This window comes from Muntiacus reevesi, chromosome 2, assembly GCF_963930625.1.
Source record: "Muntiacus reevesi chromosome 2, mMunRee1.1, whole genome shotgun sequence".
Classification (NCBI taxonomy): domain Eukaryota; kingdom Metazoa; phylum Chordata; class Mammalia; order Artiodactyla; family Cervidae; genus Muntiacus; species Muntiacus reevesi.
The window spans coordinates 84,120,867-84,137,795 of NC_089250.1; the positions used below are offsets into that span (position 1 = coordinate 84,120,867).

The 16,929-nt window shown below is 35.5% G+C and overlaps 1 protein-coding gene across 1 annotated transcript in view; it reads right to left on the reverse strand.

Annotated features, from left to right (window-relative positions):
• RYR2 (ryanodine receptor 2) overlaps positions 1-16,929 on the reverse strand; it is an 813,831-nt gene that overhangs the window by 487,405 nt on the left and 309,497 nt on the right. Inside the window, exons 4-5 of the mRNA XM_065922240.1 lie at positions 13,269-13,289; positions 5,453-5,467 (exon numbers count right to left, since the gene is read on the reverse strand). Coding sequence (XP_065778312.1) covers positions 5,453-5,467; positions 13,269-13,289 — 36 coding nt within the window. The remainder of the gene's footprint in view (positions 1-5,452; positions 5,468-13,268; positions 13,290-16,929) is intronic.

Genomic DNA, 16,929 nt, shown 5'->3' on the forward strand with positions numbered 1-16,929 from the left:
CCAGGAGTGGGATTTCTGGGTCATATGGCAGTTCTATTTCCAGTTTTTTAAGAAATCTCCACACTGTTCTCCATAGCGGCTGTACTAGTTTGCATTCCCACCAACAGTGTAAGAGGGTTCCCTTTTCTCCACACTCTTCAGCATTTATTGCTTATAGACTTTTGGATAGCAGCCATCCTGACTGGCGTGTAATGGTACCTCATTGTGGTTTTGACTTGCATTTCTCTGATAATGAGTGATGTGGATCATCTTTTCATGTGTTTGTTAGCCATCTGTATGTCTTCTTTGGAGAAATGTCTGTTTAGTTCTTTGGCCCATTTTTTGATTGGGTCATTTATTTTTCTGGAATTGAGCTGCAGGTCCACTCCATATTTTTAAAATATGTTTGTATCATATAGTTGCTTATTAACACATCAAATGTCATTGCTGTTTTAAAATAATTTAACTTACTAAGTATATAACATCTATATATTTTGAGCTTTCCCATTTTAGTAATATTTTCTGGACAAAAATGCTGTGCTAATCAGTTTAGGTCATTTCTTGCAATTCCAGGCTTTTGTTATTCAAGAGGTCTTTTTTTTATTTTTAATAAATCAGACTCTACAGGAGAACCTTTCTATATCTCTTGACTGTTACGAAACATGATTTCAGAAGAAACACAAGGAGATCTTAAAAAGACCTTACTGCTTAGGTAATACTAAGCTATGCAACCAAGGTTTAAAACAAGAGAAACAACAAAAAGAAATCTGCTTTAGAGCACTTTCATAGTGCGCAGATATTTAAGCAAAGAAGCTTTTAACTTTTGGCTTCAAATACAAATAGTAATAGTTGGGCAAAGAGTGGTTTCAGGGAGGAAAAACAAGTATCTCTATGCAAAGCCTATACATCACTTGAAAATAAGTTTCATGCAAATGTGAACAGTACTAACTGGACAGGAGCAGCACAGAATTGCTGAGCTTGGCATCTGGTCCACCTGCAGATCTCCAGCAGCAGAAACTATGCAAACATGCCTGCCATCTTCAATAATGAATAACAGATTTACAGGATGATTACAATAATTAATGAGAAATCTGGCTTCAGTGCAAAATCAATATGCCTGACAAAGCCAGACAGCCACTTGGCATCAGATGGCCAGCTTGTGATGGTGTCATAAAGAAAAGTCTCCAGAGGGAAGACACCAGAATCAGGACAATTCAGTTCAGTTCAGTGGTTCAGTTGTGTCCGAGTCTGTGCAACGCCATGGACTGCGGCACGCCAGGCTACGCTGTCACCAACTCCCGGAGTTTACACAAACTCATGTCCACCGAGTCAGTGATGCCATCCAACCATCTCATCCTCTGTCGTCCCCTTCTGCTCCCATCTTCAATCCTTCCCAGCATCAGGGTCATTTCAAATGAGTCTGCTCTTCACATCAGGTGATCAAAGTACTGGAGTTTCAGCTGCAGCATCAGTCCTTCCAATGAATATTCAGGACTGATTTCCTTTAGGATAGACTGGTTGGATCCCTTTTCTGTCCAAGGGACTCTCAAGAGTCTTCTCCAACACCACAGTTCAAACCATCAATTCTTCGCCACTCATCTTTCTTTATAGTCCTACTCTCACATCCATACATGACTACTGGAAAAACCATAGTTTTGACTAGACGAACACTTGTTGGCAAAGTAATGTCTGTGTTTTTTAATATGCTATCTAGGTTGGTCATAACTTTCCTTCCAAGGAGCAAGGGTCTTTGAATTTCATGACTGCAGTCACCATCTGCAGTGATTTTGGAGTCCCCCAAAAAAGAAAGTCTGTCATTGTTTCCATTGTTTCCCATCTATTTGCCATGAAGTAATGAGACTGGATGCCGTGATCTTAGTTTTCTAAATGTTGAGTTTTAAACCAACTTTTTCAATCTCCTCTTTCATGTTCTTTCATGTTAAAGGCTCTTTAATTCTTTTCTTTCTGCCATAGGGTGGTGTCATCTGCATATTTAAGATTATTGATATTGATATTTCTCCCGGTAATCTTGATTCCACTTTGAACTTCATCCAATCCAGCATTTCTCATGATGTACTCTGCATATAAGTTAAATAAGCAGGGTGACAATATACAGCCTTGACGCACTCCTTTTCCTATTTGGAACCAGTCTGTTGTTCCATGTTCAGTTCTAACTGTTGCTTCTTGACCTGCATACAGATTTCTCAGGAGGCAGGTCAGGTGGTCTGGTATTCCCATCTCTTGAAGCCCATTCCACAGCTTATTGTGATCCACACAGTCAAAGGCTTTGGCATAGTCAATAAAGCAGAAGTAGAGGTTTCTCTGGAACTCTCTTCATTTTATGATGATTTTATGATGATCCAACAGATGCTGGCAATTTGATCTCTGATTCCTTTGCAGCCAAAGATGGAGAAGCTCTATATAGTCAGCAAAAACAAGACCAGGAACTGACTGTCGCTCAGATCATGAACTCCTTATTGCCAAGTTCAGACTTAAACTGAAGAAAGCAGGGAAAATCACTAGACCATTCAGGTATGACCTAAATCAAATCCCTTATGAATATACAGTGGAAGTGACATATAAATTCAAGGGATTAGATTTGATGGACAGAGTGCTTGAAGAACTATGGACAGAGGTTTGTGACATTGTACAGGAGGCCGTGATCAAGACCATCCCCAAGAAAAAGAAATGCAAAAAGGCAAAATGGTTGTCTGAGGAGGACTTATAAACACCTATGCAAAGAAGAGAAGTGAAGGTAAAGGAGAAAAGGAAAGATATACCCATGTGAATGCAGAGTTCCAAAGAACTGCAAGGAGAGGTAAGAAAGCCTTCCTCAGTGATCAACTGCAAAGAAATAGAGAAAAACAACAGAATGGGAAAGACTAGAGATCTCTTCAGGAAAATTAGAGATACCAAGGGAACATTCGTGAAAAGATGGGCACAATAAAGGACAGAAATGGTATGGACCTGACAGAAACAGAAAATATTAAGAAGAGGTGGCAAGAATACACAGAAGAACTATACAAAAAAGATCTTCATGACCCAGATAACCATGATAGTGTGATCACTCACCTAGAGCCAGACATCCTGGAGTGCAAAGTGGGCCTTAAGAAGCACCACTGTGAACAAAACTAGTGGAGGTGAAGGAATTCAAGCTGCACTATTTCAAATCCTAAAAGATGATGTTATGAAAGTGCTACACTCAACATGTCAGCAAATTGGGAAAACTCAGCAGTGGCCACAGGACTGGAAAAGGTCAGTTTCATTCCAATCCCAAAGGCAATGCTGAAGAATGCTCAAATTACTGCACATTGCACTCATCTCATATGCTAGCAAAGTAATGCTCAAAATTCTCCAAGTCAGGCTTCAACAGTAGATGAACTGTGAACTTCCAGATGTTCAAGCTGGATTTAGAAAAGGCAGAGGAACCAGGACCAGGACAGTACTAACTAATCACTGTTCAGTGCTAACCAGCAGAAATAGTCCCTGTGACAAGGAAGCATCTGGCTGGTTCTAGGAAGTTATTAACAGTGTGTCTGGGTTTGAAACCCAAAGCCAAGTTATGATTGAAAAGTGAAAGTTGAATAAAATTTAGCATCCTTTTCCTTGTAAGTGGCTTAAATTACTATAGTTTAACGCATATGCCTTCACTCGGTTAAATTTTAACCTTTCTAGATGATTCAAAGCAGGTACAAAAATAAGTCACTGGGTTTCTGACCTTGCAATTAAAATAAATCACAACCTAACTAAATTATTTTAGGTATGCCACTTGGTTTAAACTAAATGGACATCATTTTTCTATTGCCATTGATTTTTGTATGAATCTGCTCATGAAAGAACTTGAGGTGCATGCTTCAGGGAACTATCCCATTCACCATCCTCCAAGTAAGGATAGATATGAAACTGATAAGAGATTTGGATAGGGGTGAGATGGTATTAATAAAATGAGTACAATAAATGCAGATTTAGTGAGCAAGTTTATTATTTGTTAACATTTGCAAAGAGAGAACATATTCATGTTTCCCACTATTGATAACATTGTCCAACCAAATCCTTCATTTCATGATATGTTTCATTGAGCAGTTCATGTCTTCTCTTTGCAAGGTAATAATATATTTTACTGAAAAATAATAGATGGAATATTTTGAAATTCTGAAAAATGTTTTGGGTCCTTGTTGCCTGGGACTTCAAATAAATACTCTGCTCTGTCATTCTACCGAAACTGTTCAATTCTTAAGGCTAATGAATAGATCCATGTGTCAGTACAATGCCCCTTTTCAGAGTTTTGTTAAATAAGAATGTAACTCCACAGACAGACATGGATACTTTGCTTCCTAGAAAAAATCTAGCAGTCACTTAAATCTACATTCAGAATTTTAATTTCATACTTTTCAGAGTTTCTGTCTTTTGAAGTGATATTCTTTTAACATCTCAAACTATATGAAGCCTTCATTACCTGAACACAACTTCTCTATACACTGTTCCTCAGCTTTTAGGATAAAAAATAAACTTTGTTAAAGTTATATGGGAAATGTGGTAGGTACATAAAAATGAAAACATTTCTACTTTTTGTCTCAAACAACATTCTGCTGTTCCACATTTTCCCCTACATGTGTCCTTTAATGACATGACCATGGATTTTACTCTGCAATTTTAGTCTGTCTCTTTTTAAAATATTTTCATTTTTATAATTTGATAGAGGAATAGAAAGAAGTTGAGGGGCTCCCCTGGGGGCTCAGTGGTAGAGAATCTGCCTGCCAGTCCAGGAGCATCAGGTCCATCCTTGATCTGGGAAGATCCCACATGCCACGGAGCAACTTCGCCCATGTACCACAATGACCGCGCCTGTGCTCCGAAGCCCCATGGTCACATTAGCGGAGCCCACACGCCACAACTCCTGAAACCCGTGTGCCCTACAGCCTGGGCTCAACAACAGCAGAAGCCACGGCGATGAGAAGTCCAGGCACAGCAACGAGAGGAAGCTCGGGGAGCCACCAGGACCCAGCACAGCCATGAATAAACAAATAAGAGGGTGAATTATTTTCACTTCTCCTGGAGTAAGTAATTCACTAGGAGTCTCTTGATGTCTCTTCTAATTTTCCAGTGTATGAATTTCCTATTACATTCACGCAAGAGTGCATAAACATGTAACACTCTTTACAGCTCCCACAGTAAAAATTCTAAATGGAGAACTGTAGAAAAAAATAACTGCTTCAATGGAAGAAATTCCTGACATTGGCTAAATAAGACCTAATATGTCACAATGTGACCCAAAGATATAAAATGTCATTTTTGACAAATCTAAACATGGGATGTACTTACTTAGATTTTAAAGTTCTAAAGTTTGGTTTAATTTTTTTCAACTTGAAAAAGTGAAGAAAAAAGCCACAAATTTAAAAATTAAACAAATGTGACTAACCAAACATAAAACATACAGAGTAACACACATACAGTAGATGATCCAATGTCTTACCTTCATCATGAATTTCTGGAGGGGCATAAGGAAAAAAGAGAAAATATTAAATACACATTATTTCAAAGACATTTTAAAACCTCCTATTTATAAAGACTACCTTGTTGTAAGTGGAGTAACATGAACAATAAACAAAAAAATATTCACTGTGTTGTCACAACAAAACTCAATGTCAACTACATGCTAGAGAAAAACTGTAGCAAGCAAAACTCTCTTTTAATATGTTTTTAGATTAGTTCATTCTTTTTCTGTGAAAACGTGCTGCTTGACATTAATGCGTGATTCAATTTACAACATTTCTAAGCATCTCAAAAAAGGTATACTCTTAAAATTATACTCTGGAAATGGTCTAGACTTTTCTTTCATCTTATCTATTATATAAAATCGCAGTAATATAAACAGCAACCCACCTAACTTGAGTAAAATAGTGGATTAGAAACAGGTACAGTAGACAATCAATTAATATGCTGTGATGGGCTGCCCATATTTCATGCAAAAAATGACCAAAAGCAATTCCTTAGGCACTACATATTGCTATATATGAATTTCAAAGAAAAAAATCACAAAACTTTTCTTTTTCTCTTGATTCAGCCACCTCTAATGATTTATATTAAAACAGCTCTTTTTCTTCTACAAAATATAACATGTACATGTATTCCTTTCTTTTTCTTTAGACTCATAAAGTTTCTTTGACTTCTTATTCCTGGGAGAGGTACACAGATGGAAAGAGTGAAGAAGGAAAAATATTATATTTGACAACTTAGGGCAAAATCTAGTTGCCAGGAGCATGTAAGTCCTACAGAGGAACACACACACATACCCACATTAGCTTTAAAGAAAACAAGGGGAAGTTTTCTAACACAGGTGTTAAATATCACACTTGCTTCCCTGAAACATACAGACATAGTAATATGTATACGACTAAACGGCAATTCTATCATGAGTGATTGTTTCATTTTCAGGATTATAATTTTAAGGAAAAATTGTAAAGAAACATTTCATTCTCATCTCAGAAAACACAGTCTGTGTAGCTACACTGTGTAGTTAATATCCACGGTAAATAATACCCTGGAACTTATTTTTCATGTTGAAACTGACTAATCACGTGCCTACAAATGATCACCAGTGATATAGATATCAATGAGGAATTACAAAAAATCATTGTAAGTCCTAATTCAAAGAAAAACTTCAAAATCATGTTACAGAACATGGTTTGTAGTAGATACTTTCTGATGAGATTTTTGGTTTTCTAATTTATCTAAGTTTTGGAGATATTTCTTTCAGAAATGGTCTCAGCTTGATTTTGTCAGTTATTTAGGTTGAACTACTTCAGAACTGTAGCAAATAGAAAAAAGTGGTCAATTCAGTTTTTGAAGTCTGCTCATCATAATTTTTAGTTGTATGTGAATGCAGCATGAGCAAGCCAGAGAAGAGAGTAATCTGTATAAATGATAAAATAAAAATGAGCCCTGTAAATAAGCAAAAGCTAAAATAGCCATCATACAAAGAGAAAGAAGAACAGATGTAACAGACACACATTATTTTCAAAAGATAAGAACATGAAAGGTTATTTCTGGCATTACTGACATAATTTTTTGTACAAATCGTCTATTGGTTCATTTGGCTTATTTCTTTATGAGATATCCAAAAGGGATCATTCAGGGCAAGAAAGAAGGTAAAACATATTAAAATATAAAGGAAAAATATATTATTTTAATCTCAATGTCAATGGCATAAGTATGATAAAAAGCAACAGAAAAAGAATAAAAATTCCTTACAAGTTGATAATGACAGGAGAAAAAAAAAGAAAACTCATGAATGATAATATTGAAACAAATAGCTTTGATTTAGGTGAAAAGAATTATCATTTACATGCATGCAATAAGTGTAATAAGGAAATTATTTAAGAGATAAAATATCATTAGACAACATATGGAGATGGACAACTATAAAGAAAAGGCCAGGCATGGTGCTTTCTGTCTTGGAAGAAATTTGAGGATGAAAATCAATTCACACAGAAACACAAAGAGGGGAATTTTAGTTCTTTAGGGCAAAATTGCAAGTGGCAGCAATTCATTGTCTCAGGTTTAGTTTAATTACTCCAGAATGGACAAGTCAGATGAAGTGTCAAATGTGAGCAAAAAATGGGGACATATCCCCTCTTCCCATTGTGCTACATTAACATGAAAACCAGGAAGAGACATAGCAATTCTTACATTTTAACTCAAACAAATATGGCACTGGGAGTCTAATGGATGATAAAAACAAGCAGGAGCCTTTGATCTATAAGCTTATGTTACTTGATCTAGTAGATATAAAAGCCCTCAGGGATTTTCTTAGCATATAAAATGATTATGATTAGAAAAACAAATCAAACAATACTTTATTCTAAAAATTGCAATCAAATATCAGACTTCAAGAGAATGCATAATTATATTCAATCTGTTACTGGTACAAAGAAAGAAACAGTGATGTACAAAGCTTTTCTACCATAATTATGCCTTTCACCGCAACACTGGATTATTTTTAACTCTTATTTTAGTTTTGTGAGATGACAACTGATTACAAAAATTTATACCTGTACAAACGGACTTTTCTTAGAAGTTTTAAAAGAACCTTTACTGAGATGTCTTCTTAAAAATTACACAGATAAGGGATTAGCAACAAAATTAACATAGGAATATAATGGAAGTTTAAAAGAGATTCAAGGGTTTAGATCTGATAAAGCAGTGCCTGAAGGATGGAGGTTCAACACATTGTAGAGGAAGCAATGACCAAGACCATCCCCAAGAAAGAGAAAAGCAAAAAGGCAAAATGGTTGTCTAAGGAGGGTTTACAAATAGCTGAAAAAAGAAGAAAAGCGAAAGGCAAAGGAGAAAAGGAAACATATATCCATGTGAATGCAGAGTTCCAAAGAATAGCAAGGAGAGGGAAGAAAGCCTTTCTCAGTGATCAATGCAAAGAAATAAGGAAATCAATGGAATGGGAAAGACTAGAGATTTCTTCAAGAAAATTAGAGATACCAAGGGAACATTTCATGCAAAGATGGGCTCAATAAAGGACAGAAATGGTATGGACCTAACAGAAGGAGAAGACATTAAGAAGAGGTGGCAAGAATACACAGAAGAACTCTACAAAAAAGATCTTCATGACCCGGATAACCACGATGGTGTGATCATTCACCTAGAACCAGACATCCTGGAATGCAAAGTCAAGTGGGCCTTAGAAAGCACCACTACAAACAAAGCTAATCCAGATGATGGAACTATGTTGAGCTATTTCAAATTCTTAAAGATGATGCTGTGAAAGTGTTGCACTCAACATGCTAGCAAAGTTGAAAAACTCAGCAGTGGCCACAGGAATAGAAAAGGTCAGTTTTCATTTCAATCTCAAAGAAAGTCAATGCCAAGGAAAGTTCAAACTGTCACGCAATTGCACTCATGTCACACGCTAGCAAATTAATACTCAAAATTCTCCAAGGCAGACTTCAACAGTACATGAACTGTGAACTTCCAGATGTTCAGGCTGGATTCAGATAAGGCAGAAGAAACAGACATCAAATTGCCAACATCTGTTGGCTCATCAAAAAAGCAAGAGTTTCAGAAAAACAAATATTTCTGCTTTACTGACTACATCAAAGCCTTCAACTGTGTGGATCACAACTAACTGTGAAAAATTCTTCAAGAGATAGGAATACCAGACCACCTGACCTGCCTCCTGAGAAATCTGTATGCAGGTCAAGTAGCAACAGTTAGAACTGGACATGAAACTGGTTCCAAATAGGGAAAGGAGTACATCAAGGCTGTATATTGTCACCCTGCTTATTTAACTTATACACAGAGTACATCATTTGAAATGTCAGGTGGGATGAAGCACAAGCTGGAATCAAGATTTCCAGGAGAAATGTCAATAACCTCAGACATGTAGATGATTCCACCCTTATGGCAGAATGTGAAGAGGAATTAAAGAGCCTCTTGATGAAGATGAAAGAGGAGGGTGAAAAAGTTGGCTTAAAACTCAACATTCAAAAAACGAAGATCATGGCATCCAGTCCCATCACTTCATGGCAAACAGATGAGGAAACAATGGAAACAGTGAAAGACTTTCTTTTCTGGAGCTCCAAAATCACTGCAGATGGTGACTGCAGCCATGAATTTGAAAGACACTGGCTCCTTGGAAGAAAAGCTATGATAAACCTAGACACCATATTAAAAAGCAGAGACATTACTTTGCTGACAAAGGTCTGTCTAGTCAAAGCTATGGTTTTCCAGTAGTCATGTATGGATGTGAGAGTTGGACTATAAAGAAAGCTGAGTGCTGAAGAACTGACTTGAAATGGCTGTGGAGTATCAATGAGAAAGGTGCTGGACCCCTTCTTAATTTAACCCAAGCGGACAGCAGAAGGAACCCCGAGGGCAGACTGGTAGGCAGAGGGTTGAACTGTTTCCTGTTATCCTTCAAGTGACAGAAAAAGGTAACAAATTCTACCTGTGACTGCAGACTTTCAAAATTCCTAGAGCAAGTGCATAAGATTTGACTTCTGTGGGTTTTCAATGAAAGAAATAACTCAAATCTAAAACTTACTGAGATCTACACATAAGTTATACATTGATTCACTTGCAAAACTAAGCGGCATGACTGTCAGCTCAGTGTTATCTCCAATACTTTCTCATAACTAGAAAGCAATCACTAAAGTAAAGGTTTGCAAATAAACATATCAAGAGTAAATTTTGAGATGAGAAATTATTATGAAAATGAGAGAGAAAAAAACTACACAGCAAGGCAGGATCAAGAAAGCAACCAAATGCACAGAGGAAAAATGGGAATACCTCGAGACGATAGTAAAAGGGGGTTTTATTCACTTACACATTCTATTTCCAAAGGAATTAAAGTTGCTTGAATGGTTGGTTTAAGAAATATTGGTTTGGATACAGCACAGAAACACTGAATGTAAGTGAAGGGATAAAAAGATGAGAGAGGGACTTATCTTAGGATGGCTGATCTTGGGGAAGGAGCACAAAAAGGTGAAACACATGTTCTTAGAAAGAAACAGGTTTCCATTCCCAAGATAAGAATTCAGATCAGAATTTTAACTATAGGCAAAGAAGAGAAGACATTTCAAAAGGAAAGGACTGAACAAAATTAGTAATAGGCTAGTTATAAAGAAATAAATGAAGAATTATAATTATTTCCAGAGTTATAATATTGAATTAGTAGTTCTCCAAAATCCACACAAGGGTGTCATCATCAGGGAAATGGTAAATTTAATAAACAAAACTTCTCTTAAATTAAGGACTGAAAGAGATGAAAAAAGAGCAAAGAATCACACACACACACCCACAAAACAGGTGGACATACGACTGTCTGGGAAACAACTGAAAGGCTACTGAAAAGACAGCAAATGTCTCAAAATGTTGCCTCAGGAGAAAAGCATCGCAGAATCAAGAAAAACAACGAAACTAAAATAAAGCCATCAGTTAATCCAATCTTAGCTGATTCATCATATTAAGTCACAGAGCGAACAACAAAATACAACAGTGAAGGGCCTCACTGTTTGGCTCATTTGGGGAAAAAAGTGGATCCGGAATGTCAGTGGTGGAAAAGGAGATTCTCTTTTCCACTCAGAATTACAAGGAGTTGAGAATTAGAAGGCTCTTTCCCTGTCTGCCTGCCCCCCTTCTTTCCCTCTCTTTTTCAATAGCTGAAGAAATTGAAACCAACAGTAATAACATAATTTGGTTACATTACACATTGTCACTCTGTTGGTCCCCAAACTTATCCTCCAGATTCCTGGCAACTGTTAACTTTCCTCATGATATTTTATCATTCACTCTCACTTTTCAAGATTGTATGAATATGGAAAAAGCCTTTTTCTATAGCACATGGAAAAATATAAAACTTAATAAGAACTTAAGATTAAACGGTCAAGATTTAATTGACGGTCAAGATTAATTGTATATCTTTGTGTCTGACTCTTTGTGACCCCATGGACTGCAGCACCCCTGACTTCCCTGTCCATCACCAACTACCTGAGCTTGATCAAACTCATGTCCATCGAGTTGGTGATGCCATCCAACCATTTCCTCCTCTGTCACCCCCTTCTCCTCCTGCCTTCAATCTTTCCGAGCATCTGGGTTTTTTCCAGTGAGTCAATTCTTCTCATCAAGTGGCTAAAATATTGTAGTTTTAGCTTCAACATTGATCCTTCCAGTGAATATTAATACAAGATATTAATATACAAAGATATACAATATTAATACAAGTCTTCCCATTGACCAGGAAGTCTTCCTTTCGATGATCATAATAACAAAGCCAATTATATAGAGATGATAATGTTCACACTAGCAAAGTAATGCTCAAAATTCTCCAAGCCAGGCTTCAATAGTATGTGAACCATGAACTTCCAGATGTTTAGGTTGGATTTAGACAAGGCAGAGGAACCTGAGATCAAATTGCCAACGTCTGTTGGATCATTATAAAATCAAGAGAGTTCCAGGAAAACATCTACTTCTGCTTTACTGACTAGGCCAAAGCCTTTGGCTGTGTGGATCACAATAAACTGTGGAAAATTCTTCAAGAGATGGGAATACCAGACCACCTGACCTGCCTCCTGAGAAATCTGTATGTAGGTCAAGAAGCAACAGTTAGAACTGGACATGGAACAACAAACTGGTTCCAAATAGGGAGAGGAGTACGTCAAGGTTGTATATTGTCACCCTGCTTATTTAACTTATATGCAGAATACATCATGCAAAAAGCCAGGCTGGATGAAGCACAAGCTGGAATTAAGAATGCCGGGAGAAATTAACCTCAGATATGCAGATGACACCACCCTTATAGCAGAAAGCAAAGAGCTAAAGAGCCTCTTGAAAGTGAAAGAGGAGACTGAAAAAGTTCGCTTAAAACTCAACATTCAGAAATGTTAAACTCAACATTCAGATCATGGCATCTGGTCGCATCACTTCATGGCAAATAGATGGAGAAACACTGGCTGACTTTATTTTCTTGGGCTCCAAAATCACTGCAGATGGTGACACCAGTCATGAAATTAAAAGACACTTGCTCCTTGGCAAAAAGCTCTAACCAACCTAGACAGCATATTAAAAAGCAGAGACATTACTTTGCTGACAAAAGTCCATCTAGTCAAAGCTATGGTTTTTCCAGTAGTCATGTATCGTTGTAAGCGCTGGACTATGAAGAGGGCTGAGCACTGAGGAGTTGATACTTTTGAACTGTGGTGTTGGAGAAGACTCTTAAGAGTCCCTTGGACTGCAAGGAGATTCAACCAGTCCATCCTAAAGGATATCAGTCCTGAATATTCACTGGAAGGATCAATGTTGAAGCTAAAACTACAATATTTTAGCCACTTGATGAGAAGAATTGACTCACTGGAAAAAACCCAGATGCTCGGAAAGATTGAAGGCAGGAGGAGAAGGGGGTGACAGAGGAGGAAATGGTTGAATGGCATCACCAACTCGATGGACATGAGTTTGATCAAGCTCAGGTAGTTGGTGATGGACAGGGAAGCCAGGGGTGCTGCAGTCCATGGGGTCACAAAGAGTCAGACACAACTGAGTGACTGAACTGAAATGAATGTTCTAGTAATACAGAATATTTGAACAGATCCCATTTTCAAAGAAACAAAACTAGAAATTTAGAAAGTTCCAACTAAAGACTGGTAAAATACGTGTTGGTTACAACATACAGTTACTTTGAATACTAATAATATCAGCCACACCAGGAAGCCAAACAAAAAGATTAGAGGCAACAGCAAACATGCAGCCATTTAGATCACAATCTCTTAGAAAACACATACCCATTTTTCCACATCAACCTTCTGTGGAAAGAAAAAGCCGAGATAAATAATAAGCAAACAAACAAACAGCTAGCAAGGTTTTAATTAGTGTCACTTAAATAAACTGAAATGTAGTCCCTGCACCAAAACCTATCTCCAATTCTGAAGGACAGGTAACAGTATTCAAACTTTTAATTTATAGCATTTAATCTCAAACAAACAAAAAAATTTCATTTAATTTTGTTATCAGAACCTCAAAAGGCACTGGGCTGAGTTTGTACCAGGTACATGAAATAAAAATAATCTAATATATTCAAAAGCAAACGTGAACATTTATCACGTTCTCAAACCTACAGACCTTTGATTCTGGAACCACTATTCTCTTAAAAGATCAATTTAGAAATACAGCATCTAACTATACATCTCTGATAAAATAAAATTTCTCTTTGCCAAATCTTTCCACAATTATACAAAAGTTCACAATATAACAAATGGTATATGCTGCCAAAAAATTCTGAAACTGCATCAAAACATTTAAAACATATTTATTAATGAATTTGTTAGTCTCATAACCATTATGTACTCTTTAAAAAATAAGTGAATATAATTATATCCAAAGTGCAAAACAGAACAAATCACAAAGCCATATATTAACAAAAACTGCCTTCTCCTGCTCAATCCATCAGAATTTAAAAATCTCAACACTCTCACCTTAAAGGTTAAGTTTCTATAACCAACCTCCCTTCTTTAGCACATATGAAATACCTCAGTGAAACTTGAGGTGTGCTTCAAATTCCTCATTCATTTAAGTTTATTTGCAATTTTTTTCCTTAGAAAATTCATTAATTGAGTCAAAAGCTCACACTACTTAGGCAGGAATATTTGCCATAATTAAGAACCTCCATTCCTTAGTAAACAAGCTTCAAGAAGGAAATGTGCATAATATTTACATACACACTAAATATTTTTTAATATTATAAAGTGATATAAAAATATCAACCTAAGTATACAGGTAGGATTGTTTTGAAGGCCCAGTGAAATTCAATAGATTCAACAGATTACTTGTAACAGAGCATTTTGGTTTCTTCAATAATTTACTTCATCTTCAGAAAAATCTCTTCTAAGCCTACTCCCAGCCTAGAAAGAACACTTTACTGAATGGAAAGTCCTGGTTTTCATTATATACTTTCAAGATATTTAACTGTTATCTAAAGTTCAAGTTCTTATTTTAAGCATGAAACCTATTAGAATGATGAATATATTTCTTTAGATCCTGAGTCACAGGAAAGCAATCTAATCATGGCAAGTATAAAGTAATTATCACACAGTTTTCTACCTTTAAAAGAACAAATTCTTATATTTATTCCTTTCATGAAAAATAAGGAAACATGAAATGATTTCCCTTTCATGTTTACCAGGAAAACAGGATATGTCATATTTCTCAATGATTAACAAAGACATCGCGTTATTCCGTCACTATTTTCATATCTCAGTTTTAACATACACACACGTTTGCATCACCACAAAGATAAAGTGCTGTGGGATTTTTCTAGAAGAAAGAAAACCTGTAATCAAGAGTCATAGTTACTAGTTATTAGTAATAAATGGTCTTTAAAGATCTATATTATAAAACAGAAATGTCTCTTAAGAAGTAGGAACTAGTTAGCAGTAATATAACAGACTCAGGATCCAAACAGCCAAAGAAAGGCATAGCAACAGCATGTGCTGGGGGTGAAATTTCAGCTAAACATAAAAGACAAAACAAATGGTCCACAGAGTTAAAAGAGTGATAAAGTGCAAAAGTTGTAACTATGCATAAGTGACGCAGAGAGATTTCATGACACTTATGAAAGTTAACAAGAACTATTTAATTAAATGCCTATTAACAATGAAAAATACAATGATTTATATGTAGCTCATCAAGGAAGGAAAATATAAAGTGCACAAAGAAATGGACCAATTTTATAGTTTAAACAATTACCAAATCCATAAAGTATATAAGATAAATGAATATCCCAATAATATTTTACCCAAGTATGTGGGATTTTTAAAAAATATATCAACTCTATTAATTTAGGGAAAATAAATATTTCACCATCTGTAGAAAGCTGCCTTAAATATTTTAAGACCGAAAATGAGCAATCTTATTTTCAAATAAAAACAAAACTTCCATTAAAGAAAATAAAACAAGTCAAAGGAACAGCTTGATTTAGCAAAGAGGACATAAGTTAAGAATATAATACAAAAGTAGTTAAGTCTAAATTTTATTATAGCATCATACAAAAGCTGAAACACCCACATGACATCTCCATTATTGTATTCATATTTTAGTCAATATGTACAATTAGCATGTTCCAATAATTTATATGCCTAATTAACATATAAATTATAAATTAGGGTACATAAATATGAACTTTTCAAAATTAACATATAAATTATAAATTAGGGTACATAAATATGAACTTTTCAATAATCTACAAAAACAAATTTGGTTGTTTCTTCCAAGCTGCTTAACTTACTTTACTGTTTAAGGTAAAAAATGTTATTATTATTAAAGCTATAGGTCATATAGTTAGAAGTTACTATGTGCCAGGTTTTGAGCTAAACACTTTACATGTAATCTTATTGCCTGCATTTTATATATGAGGAAACAAATGACATGCAAATGTGTTACAAATTTTCCTCAGCAACAACAAAGTTGTTGGAAAAAAGCTATTGGACTTGATCTTGAAATTGGGTTTTTAACTTCAAAGTCGCATTCTCCTAAGCAATTCTTTGTACGCCAATACCAAGATACATCATCTTTTTGCTTCTCTTTTGCTTCAAATTTTTAGTCTATTTAATTTTAAATTTTTCACCAGGTATTTCTTATGGTTAAATGTCACCTAATACAATGTGTTAACATCAAGATAAGAGAATGCAAAATGAACCTAGAGATTCTTATGATATCAAATATTTTACCTAGTCTCAGTTATTCAAACAGCAGGTCTGCTTTTTCACCTAGATAAAGTTCACCTATAATTACAACACAACAATTAAACATCCATCATGAATATAACATTTTTAATATCAAGGCATAACATAAGAAAAAGAATTTGAAATATTTAATTCACGCCTACAATCCATTACCGTTTTTAAAAATAGACAAACGTGAAAAACAAAAAACTACCCCATAAATAATTCTCCACTGCACATGTTTATTATTAAGATTGAGAAGAAGAACATGAGAAATTTGCACACAGGGTTCAAGGATTCAAAAGACAATAAAGTCATTTCAATTTTTTAAAGTAAAATTACAGTTTGGAGGGCCCACGTTTTTAATAAATATAACAAATTCAGAAAATATATAAATCCTGAATATATAACTTCATAAAACTTTACTTCATAAAATATATAACTTCATAAAACTTCAAGTAAATAAACAAACCCATGTAATCATCACCCAGATCTAATAATAGGACAGAAACTACAACCTAGAGGCTGCCTTCACATCCTCTCCCAAGGTAACTACTATTCTATCACCATGGATTAATTTTGTAATTTGGAAATACAGCCTGTGTTCTCTTTTTATCTAGCTTCTTTAGCTGTCATTAGGTCTCTAAGATTCATCATGGTGGTGCATGTAGTGGTAAGTAATTCATTTTCCCTGCTTATAATATTCCACCATATGAGTATGTCACAA